We start from the raw sequence: 22490 nt of genomic DNA, 5'->3' as shown, positions 1-22490 counted from the left end.
TAGAAGAGGAGAGAAATCCCTCCTGGCCTCCATCAGAAGGAACCGACCCTGCCAATACTGTGACCTTGGACTCCCAGCCTCCAGAACTTCCAGACTCCACGTTTCTGCTGTGTCAGCTGTGCAGTTTGTGGTGCTTTGTTACAGTGGCCCAAGAAAGTGAATAAATTAAAGAGTTCAAATTACTCTTAAATTTGTACTTACGTAGGGTAACATGGAAAGCATGATACTCATTTACAAGACAAAATTATAATATTTTGTTATATAGAGGGCATACCCAAAAATGTATACATATTTTAAGGAAAAATTATATTAAAACTGTAATACTCTAGTCACATTTGACTTTTGCAATTGCAAGAGATACAAGATACTTACACAAGTTAGCAAAGGTTATCAGTACATGTTGAGTATTATAACTTTAATACAGTTTTTTTTCCTTTCTTAAAATCTGTATACACTTTTTGGACACCCTCTGTGTATTCTGCAATAATGAATATTTGTCATATATGGTCCCGTGTCAATGTCTGAATACGGTACATAAAATTCTAAGTTCATTTTCAGACTTAAGTATCACTTTGGGAATTTTATTGGTAACTATAGTTGCTTCTGGCTCAAGACAGTGAAGTTTCTCCAAGTTAAATTCGTTTTAGATAGTAAGAATTGCAATGACTCAATAAATTTTGTCTGATTTTGCATTGTTGTCAATAGAATTCATACTGTAAAAATCTTGTATAAAACAACATAGGTAGCCATGAGCCAAAAAGAATTCTTAAAGAAATAGTGTATGACAATCTATGAATTATATACTATATCTCTGGTCTATAAACAGAATGTCCAGACATGCATAAGTAGTCATTCTGGATAGTTCCCGGTTTTCAGTCATTCATAAAAGCATAATTTTTTAAAATTTTGTCTTTATGAAGGTATATTTGTCAGCATGAGAGGATGGAGCACATTTTATTTAACCATTTTGCTAGCTTGATTTATAACTTTGAAATATTTAGACGGGCCTCAGGCTCTGTAACTGGCAGGGGTGGGCCAGGACTCAGCAATGACAGAAGAAACAAAGCCTAAAGCTATGAACAGAAACCAAACAAAAATCTCAAAAATCTCCAACTTGCTCCTACTATAAACTCAAATGCCATCCTGATAGCTTCCCATGAAACCTAATGCTGTCAGTCCCTTAGAGACAGTGACTAGTGCTGTGTGGGTCACAGTCCCAAGGGCCCTACCAGCCAGGCAGGAGTCACAAAGCCCTGTTGCCTTGAGTGGCCCTCAGCTCTCCCAGGTTCCATGCTCCTAGGACCTTACTCTGTCTTGATGTTCTGCATGTTAGAGCTGTGACATGGGTGTTCCTTTTATTTCCTCTTCAGTAACCTCAGGGCCACTTTCAAGTAAACAGAACAATTTATAACTGTACTCTACTCCTCTTTTGAAAAAAAGTAGTTTAAAATTTGACAAAAGGCCTGCAGAGGGATCCTCAGTGAGGGGGTATGCGCTAGGGCTACTACTCTGTCACCTTCTGCCTGTCCCCTGGCAATGAGGGTTGGCTGCTTACTGAGGGCTGGGAACTAGGAGGGACAAGTACTGGCCTTCTACCTGGGAGTTAGTCTTAGAGACAGGGTGAGTGGTAGCGTTGGAAGAGGAGGAAAAAAGCAAGAAACACCCCTGGTTGCTATGGGAAAGGGAAAAAAGGTATCCAAACAGCAACTAGGAGTGCCAACAAGTGGATAGAGACCACCAAAGGCCCAGGCAACACGGACTATATTTTAGTGTGGCAACTATGTATCTCACACTGTTGCTTACTGAGGCTGAGGCGGTGGGTCATCAGACGGCAGCATAAAATACAGGTGCCTGACATCAAAGGAACCTTTAGCTGTGGCTGAGCACCTTAAAGGGATTTCAATGCCCTCTCTATAGGTATCAGTTCACAAATACAGCATATTACCTTTGTATAAAAACCATTACAGCATTGGACTGGCTTTATCAGAAAGATGGCAGCCAAGTTAGAAGAAAGGACATAGATGTGTTTAAAAGTAATTTTCATAATAAGGAGAACTCTGATGCAAATTCCACAGGCTACGAGTCACAACCCAGCACTTAATAGTGAGGGCAGACTAGTGAACCACATTAATCACCCCGGGATATAGATTATTAGCCACATTAGAAACACAGATTAATAGGAACAAATAAGGTATCAGGTGAGAGGCATTTTACAGCAAGTAACAAAAGTTTTAATCTCTGTTTAAATAAGACTTCAAAAGGATTCCATATATAACCAAGGGGGAGACCATTTAATTAAAAAAAAAAAAAGATTAGCTTCAAGAAATGCTCAACAAAGTGACCAAACTTGTGACCTGGTTTAAGGTCAATCAACATTTCCTACCTGGATAAGTAGAATGCAGTTAGCACTTGGGTGATTTTAAAGACTTCTACAGCTGCCTTTAAATGGTTGATGAAACAGCAGAATAGTGCGGCTGAAGGCCAATGTTGATTTTTACCCATTACCTATTTTATTGATGAGACTGTGAGCCGCTGGGCCTCCAGGCACACACCAATGTATTAAAACACCCCACGCTGCAATTACGTGGCAAAGAGGGGATGGGGCTGTTATATTTACCTTGGGAATAGTCTAGGTCAGACAGTTTGAATTTTACTTTAGAAGTCTCCAGAATATGGAAAACATTTTCTTAGGGAGCAAGAGTTTTAATAAATGGGTCTTTCCACCAAAATAAAAATATAAATAAAATAAAATGCCCCAAGTAGATACTCTTAGAAAGAAAGACATGGATTTCTTAGTCAGAACAAGGGACAAATGCACCAATTAAAATGTTGGTGAAAGAAATGGGAACTTCAGACTTCATTAAGAAGGGACTTGAAAAAAATCAAACTTCTACATCACTCTCAATCCAAGCAGGGACTTTCCTCCCCAGTGTAAGTTAGAACTTGTGCCTCTGAGTTCTTTAAAGGGAGTGAAAAATGAAGCGATCACCTAATTGTCCTGATAGATAATCAAAGCTTCAGAAATGCTGCCAGAAACAGAGCACAGGCTCTGAGCGGAGAGGAAGAGCCCCGGCCAGCGCTCTGCTATTTCGTGTCTCATTCCAACAAACCCATTGTTGCCACTGCATATTAGATTCCTTTTAAAATAGTAAATAGAACAAGATTTTTCCTTTGATCATTCAGCATCAACTCCCTTAGGCTCGACACTACTGCCAATGCTGGTCTTCTATGAATTGTCAGGGAAGAGAAAATGGATGGAAGGAGGGCAGGGCAACATGGAGTGACATCTGGAAACTCCGTGCTTTGGTCCAAGCTGAGGACAACTTTCCCTTTGCCCTAGAAAGCTCTGGTGAAACACTCAGGAAGGACAGGAGGAGACACACAAAGTACTCACGAGTATCCAGGACTTGCAGTGGGAGGGGGGCCTGAAGAAAAGAAAGAAAAACAAGACACGGTCAGCCTTGGTTGTTGCAGGGTGAGCGTGAGTGCAGTCAGACCATTACGAGTTAAAGTGCTCAACCACCCTGGGGTGAGATTTATTTTTCTGGAATTTATTGTTTTGTTCCAGTTTTCCCCAACCTTCTTTAAGGGAGAAAAAAAAGAAAGAAAGAAAGAAAGAAAAAGAAAAAACCCAGTAACACACCAGTAAGAGTACCTCACAGTATAGGGCCTAGAAAGTGCTAAGACTGGGGAGGCTGGAAAATGATCCACAGAGCGGCACCCTCAAAGTCCTCAGGGCTTTCCAGCGGGAGGCTGAGCAGCCCAGGAGGGTCAACTGCAAGCTGGGAGGGTTGGGTGGGGGACCTCCTTCCAGTCTGTCGTGGACGCTGGACAGAAAAGGCCATGCACGCGACAAACATTCCCAACTCCTCCGGCAGCCGAGCCTCCTTGCTGAGCGGAGGTCATGATGCTTTGCACTCAGGGAACGTGGGGTCAGAGAGCTCTGGACTCCACTCCTGCCCTGTTGTTTACTAATTTGTAAGAAGGGTACAGTGTGAGCCAGCTTTGGGCTAAGGGTGAAAAGCACATTCTAGTTGGTGGTATCCCCTCCTTCCCCAAATCTCGCCTTCCCAGCATGGTGGGCAGGGGCGCAGCCACCCGCTGGAGCTGCCTACCGAACTTGACGAACAGGACTCCGGTGGTGGAGACCACCTTCTTGCCATTTGTCGCCACGCACTGGAAGTAGCCGGTGTCCGTGGTGTCGAGGTTTCTGATCCGCAGCCGAGAGCCGTAACTGGTGGCGCGGAAGGAGATTCTGCGGGGCTCCTGCACCACTGGGGCGTCGTTTTTGAACCAGCGGATGGTAGGAGGGGGGTTCCCAGAGACTCTGCAGTGCAGCTCCGCGGTTTGGCCCAGGGACGTGGTGATGTTATTCATTGGTTCATCCAGAACCAGGTAAGAATCTGTGAGCACATGGGAGAAGGGGGCAGGTGAGAAGGACGGGCAGCTGGAGAGCTCCCGGACAGACCACATCCTCGCAGCGCGCACGGGGTCCCCGCAGACAGATAAGGGGTTCCCGCAGAGGCTGGTGAGTGCTGGACAAGCACCCACAAAGCCGCTGATGGGACGGAAATTTGCTACTGTTCAAAATACACAACCCAAGGTCTTCCAATGACTGCACAGCACCCAAGGATATGCGTACTTTCTCTGTTAAGACAAAAATGAGTTTTTGTGCCTCAGATAATAAAAATAATGCTGCACACTCCTTGTTACAAATTCCAATATAGGAAGGGGGGGGGGCGGACATTCACTTCAAATCTCTCCACCCTAAGATAACACTACCCTTAGTCTTCTGGCAAACATCCTTTCAGCTTGTCCACTTTTGACAAGAAAGAAAGAAAAACTGAAAAGGCAAGAGAATACATTTGTAGCCATATGGCACAAGAATGCTGGGAAAATTCTTGTTAGTGATGACAAAGGTTACAAAGCCCAGGTCACTGGGCAGTGGCCATTTCCATATTCTTACTCATTTCCACCACAGCATGTTACAGTATGAAATTTATTCAATTGTATCTGATACGGTGCACATATGAGCACAGATATTAGCCATACAGTCCAGTGGGTTTTGACAACTACATCTACCCAGCAAGTCAATCCCCTATCTTGACAGAACGTCAGTACCCCTAGCTCACCCCAACCCCCCTTGGCAGTCTGTCTCTGCTCTCAACCACTCCCCCAACCCACACTCAGGCAACTATCGTTCTGATTTCTAACATCGCAGATGGATGTTACCTGTTCCAGAACCTCAGATGACCGGTATCAGGCTGCATGTACATTTTGCATTTGGCTGCTTTAGTATTTTTTGCAGTACAAACTATAATAAAGTTTTCTTTCAGCGTTTTCTTCCATACTGTTTAAACATCATATTAATATTAGTCACAGAATTCACTTACAAAAAAAATTTTTGTAATTCAATTTTTAAAAAATTGCTGTTATTCACATATATAGAGTTTTCTTTGGTTTCGTTTCCCAAGCATTCTTGGGTAGATCCCGCACAATACCCTCCCAGTGCTCTCTGTCCTTCCCCAGTCCCCGACCTGGGACGACTGGTTCAGCAGGGTCTTCAACAAAGGGTTTTGGGCCCTGGGGGCAGGCGTGGGCTGTTCTGGTCAGGGTGGATCACTGCCTAGCAATGGTGCTCAGCAGAACTTTTCTGCCATGCTGGAATGTTCTACAATCTGAGTCCTTGATTGATAGCCACTAGCTACATGTGGCTTACTGAGCTCATGAAATATAGATAGAGTGACTGAAAACAGGTATTTTTAAATTCAAGTGTAGTAGGCACATGTGGCTGAAGGCCAGTAGACAGCACAGGTAAGTCACATGACATTTGCTGAATTTAATGGAAGTTACTGAGAAATAACCTTCTTTTGAGCTATTTAACTGGGTAACTTAATTTCTCAAATGCCTGTAAAGTTAGTTCGTGAAGGCTAAAAAAAAGAGATTCAATATTTGCCTTAATTTTCCACAAAAAATTAGGGAGAGGTATTATTAATGTCTGGGCAGCATGCAGAAGTGTCACACGTGTGGATGGCATTTATCATGTGTGCAACAGGAAAGAGATTAAGTATGACCATCCTTATTATGTTACCATAATGACACTTTCATTTTACTTAAGCCAATGAATAATTATCCTTCCAACAAAATCACAAGCCCATAAATGATCTTGCTAATGCTTTGCTTCCTTATATTAATACTTTGATCTCTATCTTTGGGTATGTTTCCATAATCTATATACATCTACATTTAGTCCATGAGTGTATTTGTTCATGGACAGAAGCGCATGTGTTCTATGTTTGAGGTCTGCCCAGAAAGTTGGGAAACTGATTAGTAGTTGGGTTTATGGAGTCATTATCATGGCTTTACTGTCCATCTCATACCTTGAGTATGAATGACTATGGACCCTCTGCTGAGAGAAACGTAGAAATAGCAATCACATAATAGTGTCAATATAACACAGTGATTAATGTTTTACTGAGCAGGTTCTGGAATTTGGCTGGCTTTGAATTCCAGGTCAGCCACCTGCCTCTCTGTGTGACCTTAGGCAAGTTACTTAACCTCTCTGTTTCCTGTCTTCAACCAAATGAGAAATAGGACTACTACACAGGGTTCTACCTGGGAAAACTGTTAAAAGTGGATTAAAATTAAATGGAGTGACACCTGTGACACTAAATTAGTGTTAGGCAAAATGTGAGCACCCAACAATGTTAACTAATATTGTCACTGTTGTTACAATACTAACTTCTCCACAATGCTTTTCAGGTTACAAAATATTCCACAGCTTCTATCTCTTGTTAACCTGCAACAATCCAGGGAAGTAGGAAAGGCACATTACACTGTGTTCTCCAGCTGCAGACAGGCGAATCTCGTCTCCAGATTAGCTGCCTATTGTGTGCCCCAGGGCCACACAATAAACTGCCCAAAACGTCCATCACCAATGGCCTTCAATGCCTGGGCTCAGCCAAACACCTAAACACAGCTTAACTGAGGCCACTGCCAGCACAGTGCCAAGGACAGACCAGTCCGAAATCCTACGATAGGCCAGAATTTACTTTAGTTTCCTGCAAGGGAGGGGTCATGATCACTATCTTACAGGGGGACACCTAAGATCAAAGCGGGCACCCAAGGCATGGTGGCCAAGCTGAGGTCCAATGTACACCTCTCTGGCTCTAAAACCTAGCTGTTTCCACTCCACTAAAGTGCTTTGGTAACTTGAGCCCCATGGAGAGTTGGGATGTTTCCCTTAAACCAGGGTGTGCCCTGGACACACATACCAACAGGGCTGTACTTTCCCCCTAATTTCAACTACAACTGACTAGTTACGGGGTCTAAGTTTTAGGCAGGAGTGCTGGCTGGTGTTCCGGCCACCCTCCAGAGATCAGGTTCCTCACCTGAGACGCTCTACACAATGTCTATCTAAAAACAAAAATGAGAGTTGCAGGCCACCATGAAATCAGTGTAGTAGCCGGCCTAAACAGTTTCCAGAGAGAACAAAGGAAATGTGTTTCCTGCACAAAGAAGCCTTGCCACAAACAGGGTAATTTCGTTTTAACTTTTCACTGACAAAGAAGAAGATTCAAATCTGTCTGCCATCTGCAACTGCTCATTTAGTAAGCAGCACTAACAAGTAGTCTGGTCCTCAGTTTGGTGAACACCAGAAGCATCAGAACAATCTTTTACCTAAAGAACAAAAAGCATTCTGTGACGGAAATGCTTTCTCTCTTGTTGTTAATAAACCCCTGGCCACTGACCATTTCCTCCCAGAACCAGCTAGGTCCTCTACACTCAAAGCTTGGTGTGACCCCTGAAGGTTCCAGACTGGTCCTTCCTCTCAGAGAACACTGGGACTCATCACCTGCTCTGGGTCTTTCGGGTCTGCTTCTTCTGGGATAGTCTGTGTTTCAAAGGGGCAGCTGCACAACCACTGGGCAGCAGGCAGGTGCGCACTGACCTTGAATGTCAGACAGAGAGGTGTCCTCTGCAGTTAAACCAAGACACCAGTGTTGGCTTCAGTCTCTCACTCTGTGCTTTAGCTGTGGCAGATTTTTCACCCTTTTTAAACTTCTTCTCTAGATTACAAATGTTGAAATGGCAAACTGGGGAGTTAGAGGTGAGGTATAATCTGGCTTGAGAGAACAAAATTTCAGTTCCACTGAATCCACCTCTAGCTCTGTGTCCCTGAACAAACTATGTCCTCCAATAGTGAAATTGGTGGAAATGATGATGATGATGGTGACACGCCAATGATGGCATAATAATGACAGTGATAATAGATAATACCTAAATGGTATTTATTATCACAGCTGGTATTGTTATAAACATTTACACGTGAGGAACCTAAGGCACAGAGAAGGTAAGAAAGCTGCCAAACATCACACAGTAAGTAAGTAGGAGTGAGATTTAAAACAAATAAGGGGGCCTGGGGGTCACAGTATATGGCACACCTCTTGAGCGAGGACACAATTATAAGAGGGACTGCCTAACAAATGCAATCAGGGTAACCTAATTCTCTGTACCCTCAATGAATCCCAAACAATTGAATAAACATCAGATTGCCTCCAGAGTCCATATTCTAGGACAGAAGGTTTTAAACTTTTTTTTTTTTTTTTGAGACACAGTCTCACTATGTTGCCCTCAATAGAGCGCTATAGCATCACAGCTCACAGCAACCTCAAACTCTTGGGCTTAAGAAATTCTCTTGCCTCAGCTTCCCAAGCTGGGACCACAGGCACCCACCACAACACCCAGCTACTTTTTGTTGTTGTTGCTGCAGTTGTCACTGTTGTTTAACAGACCTGGGCCGGGTTAGAACCTGACAGACCCAGTGTATGTGGCCGGCGCCCTAACCACTCAGATATGGGTGCCAAGCCAAAAGGTTTTAAACTTTTTGTTCTCAGGTTCCCTGTATAATCTTTAAAATACTGAGGATCCCAAAGAGAAAATTTTTAAGTATTTATTAATTTATTTAAAAAATTAAAAAATACAATGAGCATTTTTTCACTTTTTCACGTGTTTGTTGGCCACTCACCTGTCATCTTCAGAGAAGTTTCTGTTCAAGTTTCTTGCCCACAAAGAAATGGGGTTGTTTTTCTTATTAATTAATTTGAGTTATCTGTAGATTCTACTTATCAGACCTTTGTCATAATCACAACAAGCAAAAATCTTTTCCTGTTCCGAAGGCTGTCTGTTTGCCTTAGTTGTAGTGCCCTTAGCAGTGCCGAAAATTTGTAGCTTGATCAAATCACAGTAATTTATTTTTGGTGTTGCTGCAATTGCCGGGGGATCTTCCTCATAAAATATTTTCCCAGGCTAATATCGTCAAGTGTTTTCCCTGCACTCTCTTATAATATTTTTATAGCTTCATGTCTTAAATTTAAATATTTTATCCAATGAGAATCAATTTGTGTTAGTGGTGGGAGCTGTGAGTCCAGTTTCATTCTTCTACAGGTCTCTAGCCAGTTCTCCCAGAGCCATTTGTTAAATAGGGATTCTTTTCTCCAATGCATGTTTTTGTTAGGCTTATTAAAGATCAAATGACAATATGGGGTTGGGTTCATTATCACCTAACTCCAGTTAAGATTAGCCCACATCACAAAGTCCCAAAACTGCAGATGCTAGAAAGAAGGGAATACTTCTACACTGCTGGTGGGACTGGGAACTAATACAACCTTTATGGAAAGAAGTATGGAGAATCCTCAAAGAATTAAAAGTTAACCTTCCATTTGATCCCAGAATTCTATTACTAGGTATCCATCCAGAAGAACAAAAATCATTTTACCACAAAGACATTTGCACCAGAATGTTTACTGCAGCCCAGTTCATAATTCCCAAGTGGTGGAAGCAGCCCAAATGCCCATCAACCCATAAATATATTAACAAATTGTGGTATAGGTAGACCATGGAGTACTAGTCAGCCTAGAAAAGATGGAGACTTTACATCTTTTATGTTTACCCGGCTAGAGTTGGAACATATACTTCTTAGTAAAGTATCTCAAGAATGGGGGAAAAAGTATCCAATGTACTCAATCCTATTATGAAACCAATATATAAACACTTACACATTCATAAGAATGATAAAACACAAATATAGTCTAGGAAGGGGGAGGGTGATTGGTGGGAGAAAGGAGGGAATTCAGTGGTAACCCCCAACATGCACAATGCAAGGATATGCTTCAAAATAACTAAGAGTATATTATAAATGTCTTACCACAAAAAAATAACCAAGTAAGGGGATTGTTATGTTAACCAGTTTGATTTAAGAATTCCATATTGTGTATCAAATCATCACATTGTACCCCATGAATATATAGTTAGGATCTTAATTAAAAATTAAGGTGGTGCCCTTAGCTCAATGGGTAATATATGGCCATATATGCCAAGGCTGCAGGTTCAAACCTGGCACGGGCCAGCTAAAACAACAATGACAACTGCAACAACAACAACAAAAAATCAGGAGTTGTACTTGGCACCTGTAGTCCCAGCTACTTGGGAGGCTGAGGCAAAGGAATTGCTTAAGCCCAGGAGTTTGAGGTTGCTGTGAGATATGATGCGACAGCAGTCAACCAAGGGCAACATAGTGAGACTCTGTCTCAAAAAAAAAAAAAAAATTAAATAAAATTCATGTCCCTTGCCCAGTGATATGGGATATGCCAACAACAGCCAAGCTGAGAAGCTAATCAAGGAACAGTTCCCTTCACAGTAGCTTCAGAAAAAAATGAAATACCCAGGCATATACTTAACAAAAAAGGTGAAGGACCTCTACAAGGACAATTATGAAATCCTAAGAAAAGAAATAGCAGATATTAACAATTGGAAGAACATATCATGCTCATGGCTGAGAAGAATCAACATTGTTAAAATGTCTATACTTCCCAAAGCAATCTATAGACTTAATGCAATCCCCATTAAAGTACCATCATCACCCTTTCAAGATTTGGAAAAAATAATTTTTCATTTTGTATGGAACCAGAAAAAAATCCCATATAGCCAAGGAAATTCTTAATAATAAAACAAGGCCACAGGCATTAACCTGTACTACAAGGCCATAGTGATCAAAACAGCATGGTATTGGCACAAAAATAGAGACAGTGACATCTGGAATCAAATACCTTTGATAAACCAAACAAGAACATGCACAAGGAAAAGAATCCCTGTTCAATAAATGGGGCTGGAAGAACTGGATAACCATGTATAAAAGATTGAAACTGGGCCCACACCTTTCAACACTCACTGAAATTGATTCAAGGATAAAAGATCTAAATCTAAGGCATGAATCAATAAAAACCCTCAAAGAAAGTATGGGAAGCTATCGGTCTGGGGAAAGAATTTATGACGAAGACTCCAGTGGCAAATGCAACAACAACAAAAATAAATAAATGAGACTTAATTAAACTGAAAAGCTTCTGTACAGCTAAGGAGACAACAACCAAAGCAAACAGACAACCATCAGAATGGGAAAAGATATTTGCAAATTATGAATCGGATAAAAGCTTGGTAACTAGAATTTACAGAGAACTCAAATTAAGCAACGAAAGCCAACAATCCCTTGTATCGTTGGGCAAGTGAGATGAATAGAACCTTCTCTAAAGAAGACAGACAAATGGCTAACAAGCACATGAAAAATGCTCATTGTCCCTGATCATCAGAGCAATGCCAATCAAAACCACCCTGAGATAGCACCTAACCCCAGTGAGAATGGCCCCATCAAAGCTACAAATGCTGGAGAGGTTATGGAGCTAAGGGAGCACTTTTTTTTTGCGGTTTTTGGCTGGGGCCACCACCTCCAGTATATGGGGCCAGTGCCCTACTCCTTTGAGCCACAGGCGCCGCCCATGAAGGGAACACTTTTACACTGCCGGTGGGACTGCAAACTAATACAACCCTTTTGGAAGGAAGTATGGAGAATCCTCAAAGAACTCAAACTAGACCTCCCATTTGATCCCACAATCCCATTACTGGGCATCTACCCAGAAAAAAAAAAAATCATTCTCTTTTTTTTTTTCAGACAGAGTCTCACTATGTCACTGTTGGTAGAGTGCTGTGGCATCACAGCTCACAGCAACCTCAAACTCTTGGGCTTAAGCAATTCCCTTGCCTCAGTCTCCTAAGTAGCTGGGACTATAGGTACCAGCCACAACACCTGGCTATTTTTTTTTTGTTGGTGGTGGTTATTGCAGTTGTCATTGTTGTTTTAGCTGGCCTGGGCTGGGTTTGAACCCTCCAGCCTCAGTGTATGTAGCTGGCACCCTACCCACTGAGCAATGGGCACCACCAAAAAAAAAATCATTTTACCATAAGGACATTTGTACTAGACTGTTTATTACAGCTCAATTTATAATCGCCAAAAATGTGGAAACAACCTAAATGCCCACCAATCCAGGAATGGATTAACAAGCTGTAGTATATATATGCCGTGGAATACTATACAGTGACTAAAAAGGAAAGTGACTTTACATCTTTTGTATTAATTTGAATGGAACTGAAATACATTCTTCTTAGTAAAGCATGACAAGAATGGAGAAGAATCCAATGTACTTGATTCTGATATGAGGACAATTAATGCCAGTACATGGTAGAGGGAGGGATAAAGGAGGAGGGAGTAGAGGGAAGGAGGGAGGGGGTGGGGGCCACGGTGTGTGACTCATCTCTTGGAGGCAGGACACTCTTAATATAGGGACTTCACCCTGCAAACACAAACAGTATAACCTGGCTCATTATACCCTGAATGATGCCCCAACAATAAAAATAATAAATAAAAAATATCCCACTACATAACATAAATAAATTAATAAAATATACTATAATTTTTAAGCACATATATCAAAAATAGTGAGAAAAGTAGCACTGTTCCATATTTTTGTGCATACAATATTTGTATTAAGAGCAAACGCTGGATATCCTATTATAGCATTCAACCCATTGAGATATGTCGTTTGGGTTGAAGAAAATCTGGCTTCACACAGTTGGAAAAGAAAGGGGCATTTTCAGAGTCTTTCAAATAATTTAGAGTATTATACTTTAATACTACACTAAAATTTGATAAGTAACAGATTCTTAAAGGTTAGTTGCAATGTGAAATCTGAAGCCATATCAATGAACTTCTCATAATCTGTTAACATGTACATTAAAGTGGATCGATTCATTTTGCACTTTGACTGGGAGGTCTACACACATACAATTTTCTAACACACCATGCACTGCCCATAGAAAATATTGGTTTCCTGAGTTATGTACATATTCCAAAAGTGTGTACGTCTAATTATATAATACAGAAAAATTCCCATTCATTAATACCACCACCAAACTTATCAGAAAAGACACACAAGCCTCCAAGCTCATGGTCATGGCTTCAAGTTTCCTAAAATTCTGTTTTTTGCTTAAAAGTTCAAATTTCATATTGGGCAATTATACCGTTTCCTATTTCCTTATAAGTGACAGGTTGATTTTTTTTCATTTTCAAGAATATTCAAGAATAACTACCATTTGTCATTCTATGTAAAAAATGGCTCATTCAGCCCAGAATGCAAATGCTTTCCTTTAAGTCAATGCAGTACTAGTACTTCAGTACTCAGCAGAAGTGCTTTATGCATACTGAACATTTTGCCATATAGAATACTACTTCATAGAAGACATCCTTTTTTAAAATTTCAGATTAATATGAGGGTACAGACAATGAGGTTACGTTGTTTGCATTTGTTAGGCAAAGTCCAAGTCGTAGTTGTGCCCCTCAGCCAGGAGGTGTGACCTGTATCTTTACACTGTGCCTGTTAGGTGAGTGCATCCGTCCCCTCCCTCTTCCTCTTCCCCCACTGGAGTTTAACTGCATTTTTCTCTTGTGTGGGCAGGTATGTGTTCATCTGATGGTTTCATATTAGAACTGGGTACAAGTAGAATGTTCTTCCATTCTATCCAGATTAATATAAAACATGTAAAGCCTCAATCTTTCTTATGGCTGAATAGTATTCTCTGGTATACATATACCACAGTTTATTAATCCATTCTTGGGTTGATGGGCACTAGGGTTGATTCCACATCTTTGCAATTGTGAACTGAGCTGCAATAAATATTCTAGTGCCTACATCATTTATAGTAAAATGATTTTTTTTTTCTTCTGGGTAGATACCTAGTAATGAGACTGTGGGATCAAATGAAGGTCTATTTTTAGTTCTTTGAGGTATATCTATACTTCTTTCCAAAGAGGCTCTATTAAGTTTGCTCACCAGCAGTGTAAAAGTGTTCCCTTCTTTCCACATCCACGCCAGCATCTACAGCTGTGAGCCTTGTGATGTGGGCTGTTCTCTCTGGGGTTAAGCGGTATCTCAAGGTGGTTTTGATTTGCATTTCTCTGATGGTTAAAGACAATGATCATTTTTTCATGTGTTAGTTGGCTATTCATCTGTACAGAAGACATTCTTAAGTGCAAATATTTTTTTAAACTATACGGCAGTGGAGAATACAATGACCACTAGTTTGGTGCAATTTGGTGCCACTATCTTGATTTGTGCTAAAGCTGTAGCATTATTACCCACCATTGCTTTTGCACAATCAGGATGGGTAAACTGTGGATCAAGGAACTGAAAACCCCTAAAATTACCAGCTAGTAAAATGCAAAGCCAGGACTTGGATTCTGAGCCCAGTTCCCCGTCCATCACACCGCACAGCTGCCCTTCCCAACTCTTCTGGATCCTACACTGGTGTGAGGCTTTCAGAAAAAAATGGTGCCGCTCAGGCCTTGTACACCACATGTCAGAGAACAGAGGGCTCCTTGGATGGCAGCTTTCTGCCTCTGAACAAGAAGCTTGAGGCTCTGGGACAACTCTAAGTGATTGTGTCAGACCTCAGCAAAAGTTTAAGATTCCAAAAAGAAAAGATTTTATAATATAGGAAAATGAAATGCCAGTAGCCTTTTAGCGCCACCATTCCCCCCCCCCCATTAACAACAGAAAGTAATGATCATAGCTAACATTATTTTTAGCATTTAAAAAGTACCAGGCACCATTCTGAGTTAACTTTTTAAACCTTGAAAATAACCCTGTGAGACAGACACTATTATTATCCTCTTTTTAGATGTAAGAAAACTGAGACACAGAGAGGTTATATAATTACCCAAAGTCACACATCCAGAAATGGTAGAGCTAGGACTCAATCCTGGGCCTCTGAACACCAGAGTTGGTACACCTGATGCACAATTTCCCAGTAAACCCAGACTGTAATCTTTCATCACCCTGTGCACCACCCAAAACCAGGGCTACAAAATGCTCCCGCCCTTCTAATGAGTCCATCCAGCACGTGACAATACCCACTGGTACTGAAAACAACTCAGTCACCCCTAGTTACTTATGATGTAACTGGAAGTCATCATTAAGAATGAGCTTTTTAAACACAGTGCAGGCATCGGTTATACTAGGGTTTAATCAACCTAAAAAGTGAACTGCAAGAAGAAAGAAGTTAGTTTATGAGCTCTCTGGGAATTGAGACTCTATTTCCTCCTTTATTCCTTTTTGTATTCCCCTCAGCGCTTCATGTGCTATTGTGAACTTCACAGGCATTTAATAAATGCTGGTTGATTAAGTAAATGGAAAGCTCAAGTGAATTTCAGGCAAATTAGGTTTGGAGACACCCCGTTTATTAGGAATCTGCTTGACAAAATGTCATATCCACAAATCCTTCCCAACACTTATTACTTAATTTTCAAAGTGCCCCTCCACCTCTCCTCGGGGACAGAGGCAGGCAGAGAGTTGTATTCCCATTTTGACAGGTGAGAGAGACTGAGATATAAAACATCTAACAGCCCTTTGCCATGGCAACCCAGCCCAGCCAGCCTAGGAGCCAGTCACAATTAGGCTCCGGGTGTGGGTCTCAGTATCAAAAGAGGCTCATGCCAAAATCCTAGCCTCCTACATGACTGATCCTTTTCAGAAGAGGGAGGAGGTTCCCAACATGAAATAAAATGCTTAGCTAAACATAAAGGAAGGCTGCCAAACACAGTTAGGTCATTGCCTTTGACTTTGAGAGAACATTCTGTTCACGCTATCAACCTGCATTCACTTTCAGCACACTTCACCATAAATACTTCAGACTATCTCAGGAAACATTTTTTATCTTAATAAACTCAATGCAAAGCATAATCTAAATCAGCTTGCACATTCTTGAGTCTGAGCCACAAGCTCTGTTTAATAAAAATCAGCCGAAATAGCAGGGGACTCCTGAATAACCATGTTGGTTATCTGAGGCATGGCTGTTGGGAAGTCGTGAACACACAGGGCTGGAGGTGGGAGCAGGAGGCAGGGAGCTGAGGGTGTGCAAGGAGCCTGGGACGGCTGGATGGGCTACCCGCTGGGTCTTAGTTCCCACTGTTCCCGGTGGACTGGACTGGACCGAGAGTGCCGGCTCTGGAGCGGGTGCTTGGCTCCACGTCCAACTCACCCCTTACCTGCTGTTGCTGAGCCTCTCTTGGGCGCGTTTTCCTCAAATGGAAAGTGGGGTTAATCATCGTACGTACCCATTATAGATGTTGTGGGATTAAATGAGAATCTGGAACATCAAAAGTGTTCCAGAAAAAAACAAAAACAGGAAAGCGACTGCCTAGGTCCTCGCCTAGAGGTTCTATTTTAATTGACTGGGGGCGGCGTCCAGGCACAGGCTCTTCTGGACCCTTGCACGTGACTCTCCCTGCGGTCCAGAGGACTACACTCCGCTGTGCAATTACACCCCCGAAAACCCCCAACCCCGACCCCGTACCCCACAAACCCCAGAGCACCCTCCATGGCAGTCCTGGGTTTGGAAGAAGGCACGCTGAGAGACGTTCTGCTCGTCACCTTATGGCTAAAGAGCAAAGCCACATGTCCAGCCCAGAACTTGGCCATGAACCTTTTGGTATCCAATTAGGTACAGAGATGGCAAGAAGAGGATAAACATTTTGTTTCTTTTCTTTTTTCTTTTAGAGACAGAGTCTTACTATGTGGCCCTCGGTAGAGTGCCGTGGCGTCACAGCTCACAGCGTCCTCCAGCTCCTGGGTTTAAGCGATTCTCTTGCCCAGTCTCCCCAGCAGCTGGGACTACAGGTGCCGACCACATCACCCAGCTATTTTTTTGTAGCAGTTTGGCCGGGGCTGAGTTCAAACCGCCACCCTCCCTATATGCAGCCGGCGCCCTACTCACTGAGCCACAAATGCTGCCCTTTTCTTTTTTAAGACAGAGTCTCATTCTGTCCCCTGGTAGAGTGCAGTGCCGTCACAGCTCACAGCAAACTCCAACTGCTGGGCAAACGTGGTCCTCCTGCCTCAGCCTCCTGAGCAGCTGGGACTACAGGCGCCGGCCACAATGCCCAGTTATTTTTAGCGACGGCATCTCACTCTGGCTCAAGCTGGTCTCGAAAAGATAAACATGATGGGGAACAAAATGCTGCAGATCAGGGGACGTGACGGTTAAGCGTGGAAGGGCTGTGCTAGGTCCGGACAAAACACTCGTGGTGACACTCAGTTTCTTGGGAACGCAAGCACTGATGCCTTGAGCTGAACTTGGGCCTTGGAATCAGAGTGGCTTTAAAGAGGATCCACTGTTCAAAGACAACAAACGGCCGAGGAAGCAGCTCCTCCGTGGGAAGCAAACGTGTGCACGTGGCATGTGGAGGGGGAGGCACTGCGCATGTGTACTCGGAGCAAAGCACCCTCCATCGCGATTCGTGGGAAAGTGCACGACCTGCTCCATCCTTCCCGGGAACACACTACGTGCAAAGCAATTTTAGGGACTTGAAGAAGACCCTAAAAGGCTACCTAGACGCCTTTTTAAAGGAATAGATTTTTTTTTTTTTTTGCAGTTTTCGGCCAGGGCCGGGTTTGAATCTGCCACCTCTAGTATATGGGGCCAGTACCCTACTCCTTGAGCCACAGGCACCACCCAGGAATAGATCATTTTTTTACAAGTAGGCCAGTTACATGTAAATGCCTCTTAAAAGCTCAGGGAAACTACTTTTTCCTCTCCAGTAAAGATCTATGCATAATAAGAATGGCTGCCCCCCAGCATTTGGATTGCTATAATTAATAAAGGCGGGAATGAGAAGGGAATGGGTGTTGGGCACAGATTCTACTTTATTTATGAGGTCTGGCAATGAAGTTCACACACTCATCCTAGGAAAGTGTTACACACTGCATTGTCGAATACCACTTCAGTCCCCTTCGAATGCTCCCTGAGGCCATCTGAGGACCGCGGAGATCTTCAGCAGTGAGATGTGTAGCACTTTTTCTAGGGTGAGTTCACAAACTGCCTTGTCAGACCTCATACAACAACAGCTCTGATGGTCATTCCAGAAAAAGAGGTTCAACACTGCTTTGAAGGGTGGACTATGGGCTGACATTGGTGCATGGCTCCCCAAGGGGAGTTCTTTGAAGGTGACTGATATTCAGCAATGAGGTGTGCACCACCTTTTCTACAATGAGTTTGTGAATTTAAATGCCCAACCTCATATGCCACTGTATTTTAATCTCACCAAAACCCTGTGATGCATGAAGGCTAGGTTCATCGTGGCTGGGACTAGAACTCAGTTCTACTAGACACCCTTATTCTGCCCCTACTTCCAACTTATCTCCTCCTAGCCAGGTATTTTATACCCTACTGTCATTGAGTACTGCTTCCACTATTAGCTCACCCGAATCCACCCAGATGACACTTCTCACACCACAGATTCTGTGATCTTTATTGGCAACTTACCAGCCAGGTTACTCTAGAGCAGCAGTTCTCAACCTGTGGGTTGCAACCCACAGGAACTGTATTAAAGGGTTGCAGCATTAGGAAGGTTGAGAACCACTGCTCTAGAGACTTTTTTTCTAGTTATAAGTTTTTATAGATGTTATAGATTGAATGACCCATATGTTTAAATCTTAACCCCTAAGGTGACGATATGAGGGGTGGAGCCGTGGGAGATGATTAAGTCATGAATATAGGGCCCTCATGAATGGAATTTGTGCCACCATAAAACAGACCTCAAAGACACCTCTTGTCCCCCCACTCCATGAGGACACAGCCAAAGGAGAGCTGGCTGTGTGTCAGGAGGGGCCTCACTAGAACCTGACCAGGCTGCCACCCTGATCTTGGACTTGCAGCTTCCAGAACTAGGAGCACTCAATTCCTGTTGTCTGTGAGTTACCCAGTTTATGGTAGCTTGTTAAAACAGTCAAAAGGACTAAGACCAGAACTTTTGAGACTTAAGTAACCAATTTATTTTACCTCATTTTTTCAAACATTTTTATTATTTGGGGAGGCTATCACTTTGTTATTTCATATTTTTCACATTGTACATGTTTCATTTAAATTTAAAAATAGTGGGAATACTTAGAAGCTATGACCAGAAATATACTTAACCATCAGGGCAATGACTTGACTTTGATACAATCAACTCTTCTAACTGAAATTCCGGACACACAAGTGTCTGACTTAAGAGTTGGTCACCTAGTCTTGGAGAAGTAACCCTGATCTTATTTCCAACTTTCTCATCCATCCTAACTTTAAAATGATAGGGGTTCTTTCGTTTGTTTTGTTTCGTTTTTTGTAGAGACAGTCTCATTTTACTGCCCTCAGTAGAGTGCCATGGCATCACACAGCTCACAGCAACCTCCAACTCCTGGGCTTAGGTGATTCTTTTGCCTCAGCCTCCAGAATAACTGGGACTACAGGTGCCTGCCACATCGCCCAGCTATTTAAGATGATAGTTTGTTTTTTTTAATTAAATCCCCAACTTCATCTAAACACTAGGATGATAAGTAAATCCTAAGAACTCTTCGCATATTGGTGTATCTACATTCCAAGAAGGCACCTGCAGCTTTTCCCAGCTCTGTGAAACCAAACCAAATAATAAAAATAAAGCTACCAGCTATTACCCTGCTTCCCTACAACTTAGTGAGGTTCTCTCTGTGAGCAGGGCAGAGCACTGGTGAAGTTCCTGTCTCCTGAATGTTCTCTTTTGTGAATGAAGTAGTTTTGCTCTCAAATTTTAAACTGAATTCCTCAACAATTAGGGATTGTCTGCTCTGATGCTTTTTTAAGAAAACAGAAATGGTCACTGAGAAATGTGGAGATGAAAGCTGAGTGGTCACTATTTTCTTAGTTGAAGGAGGCAAAAACCAATTCAACACACAAAACAATAAAACTCTGGGGATCTAACAGTGCCTTTTTCATTGCTGTAGTTCCTTAAACCTGTCTAGCTAGCACAGGCTTGCCAAAAATAGATGCATAAAATGTTTGATGAATAGGTTAACAAATGGATTTAAGCATCACTGCTCAAAGGTCTCTCATCCTGGCTGCAGAACCAGGCACATAAAAGCGTGATCTGAGTGTGTTCAGGGTGATAACCTAGAGAGGGGACTGACACTATCTGACAAACCAGAGGCGTCAGGGAAGGGTTTCTAAAGGCTGTAACACTTGACAACTCAGGAAACTTTTCAAAAGGAGGTGACATGGCTTTTGTCCTCCAGAAACCCCTTGAGATCTTGAAAGAAAGAGGAGATATTTCAGAGACCTCATCTAAAAGCATAAGTTGGAGTGAGAGCAAAAGCTGAACACGGGACCAAGATGTTGAGTGTAAAAGGAGCTGGGGAAAGAGGGAGGCTGAGATCAAAATGGGCCAACCAGGGTTCCTGTGCAGGGATGGTGGAGGGGCCAGGCTGTTCCCTGACTTTCATTAGGCAGAGGGGGCAAGACCCAGCGTAGAGTAGAGAGGGTGAGACCCAGTGCAGAGTAGGGAGGGAGAGAAAGCCCAGGCTTCCTATGGACTGTGTAGGCATTTAGAGGAGGAAGGAAAAAAGAAGAAGAAACAAAGAAAAAATAGGCAGAGATGCTTACTAAACACCTGTGTAGGCACAGGAAGGATACCTGTCCCATCTCTCCTGGACCTCACAAAGTAGTGATAGAAAAGAAACCTATAAAGATAATTGGAGCAAGGGAAGATTAAAGAAAAGGACTGTCATGTACAGCAAGGAGTGATCATGTTTATCACTCCATGTAGAAATCAGGGAAGGCTTGAGAGAGGAGCAGGTGCTTGAGCTGGGCTTTGATGGAGGGGTAGGGGGGTGCAGAGAGGGCAGGAGCTATGCAGCTGCTGGGGAGAGTGGGGCATGTAGCCTTACGCCAGCCTTGGTGACATGCCCTGTGCGTATCTGCTGAAGACTCCACGGGGCACTTCCCACATCTTCCTCAGTTCCCTGTGTTTCTCCATGTGGGTTACCACTGATATTTTACATGGGAAAGCCCCTCTCCTGCAAGGTTGCTAGCACATGGTAGGACAACATAAGCTCCTGTGAGTAAATGTTAACTGTCTCCCCCAGTCACAGTGACAAGTAAAATAGCATCACTCATAGCCAACTACTGAGCCCCAAGGCATCCTTTCATCACAACTGTACTAGCCATCATGTTAATTTAATGCATCTAAACTTTTTTAAAACAAAACTGCCTTTGGAGATGTGCTCATGGAGGCTCCTGGCCGCTCCTTCTAGTACAGTGGTTCTCAACCTGTGTGTCACAACCCCTTTTTAGCAATGAATACATTGTGGCATTAGGAAAGTTGAGAACCACTCTAGCTCAGCTTAGGAAGGGAGTCTGCTTTCAGGAGGTGGACATTGGGGAAATGCTCTTCCCTGGGCAAGGACTGGATTGAGCAGAGGCTCTAAGGCATGAGCATCTAGAGCAGGTCTGCTTTTGGGGAGGGCATGGATAAGGCAGCAGTGCCCAAGAAGGCAGGTAAGATGGGCTAGGCCAGAGCAGAGGTAGGAGAGCCCTAAAGGCAGTCCTGAGGAAGTCTGAGCCTCATCTGGCCAGCAAAGCACGGCTTTTTCACAGTGCCGTGGCTCAGAGCTGGGCTGTGGGAAACACGAGCTGATCCCCCAAGGCTGGGGGCAATCACCGGTGAGGAGCTGTGGATGGAGATGAGCATTTGCCAGGGTTCTGCTTTTATGTCCCTATTTCTTCCTCTCCAAGTAGATACAACCTCAGACACCCAGGAAAAAGCAGATGTAGGCTTCTGATGATGGATTTCCACCCAAAGTCACAATAAAAGGCTGAATATTTAGGCCTCTTCTGATTTCTTTATTTTATTTTATTTTATTTTGGCAGTTTTTGGCCAGGGCTGGGTTTGAACCCACCATCTCCAGCATATGGGGCCAGCGCCTTACTCCTTTGAGCCACAGGCACCACCCGATATCTTTACTGTAAAATAAAATAACTCTTCAATGTCTACTCTTATACTTACATAATTCCCCCCCCCCCGGCATTATTTCCTTAGGTTAGACTTCTAGAAGTATCTCTTACTCCTTTCTGGCAGGGCCCAAGAGTGGCCACTTTTTCCAGAGTGCTCAAGCAGTTCCCAGAACACAGGTGCTGCATGATCCAGTGAGACCCTGACCCACCTGCTTCCCCACTCTGATCCTCAGCCACGGAAGGCACCGAACCCACCAGTGCTCATGCCTGGGAGACCCTGACCCACCTGCTTGCCCACTCTGATC

At 43.1% G+C, this 22490-nt stretch overlaps 1 protein-coding gene across 1 annotated transcript in view; it reads right to left on the bottom strand.

The window, feature by feature from the left end:
• ROR1 (receptor tyrosine kinase like orphan receptor 1) overlaps positions 1-22490 on the bottom strand; it is a 432169-nt gene that overhangs the window by 146624 nt on the left and 263055 nt on the right. The window contains exons 3-4 of the mRNA XM_003793137.2: positions 4116-4403; positions 3395-3425 (exon numbers count right to left, since the gene is read on the bottom strand). Coding sequence (XP_003793185.1) covers positions 3395-3425; positions 4116-4403 — 319 coding nt within the window. The remainder of the gene's footprint in view (positions 1-3394; positions 3426-4115; positions 4404-22490) is intronic.

The sequence above is a fragment of the Otolemur garnettii genome, unplaced genomic scaffold, assembly GCF_000181295.1.
Source record: "Otolemur garnettii isolate 467f Iridium unplaced genomic scaffold, OtoGar3 scaffold00066, whole genome shotgun sequence".
NCBI lineage: Eukaryota > Metazoa > Chordata > Mammalia > Primates > Galagidae > Otolemur > Otolemur garnettii.
Note: the sequence above shows the minus strand (reverse complement) of the source record. Positions and strands in the feature narration are given on the sequence as shown.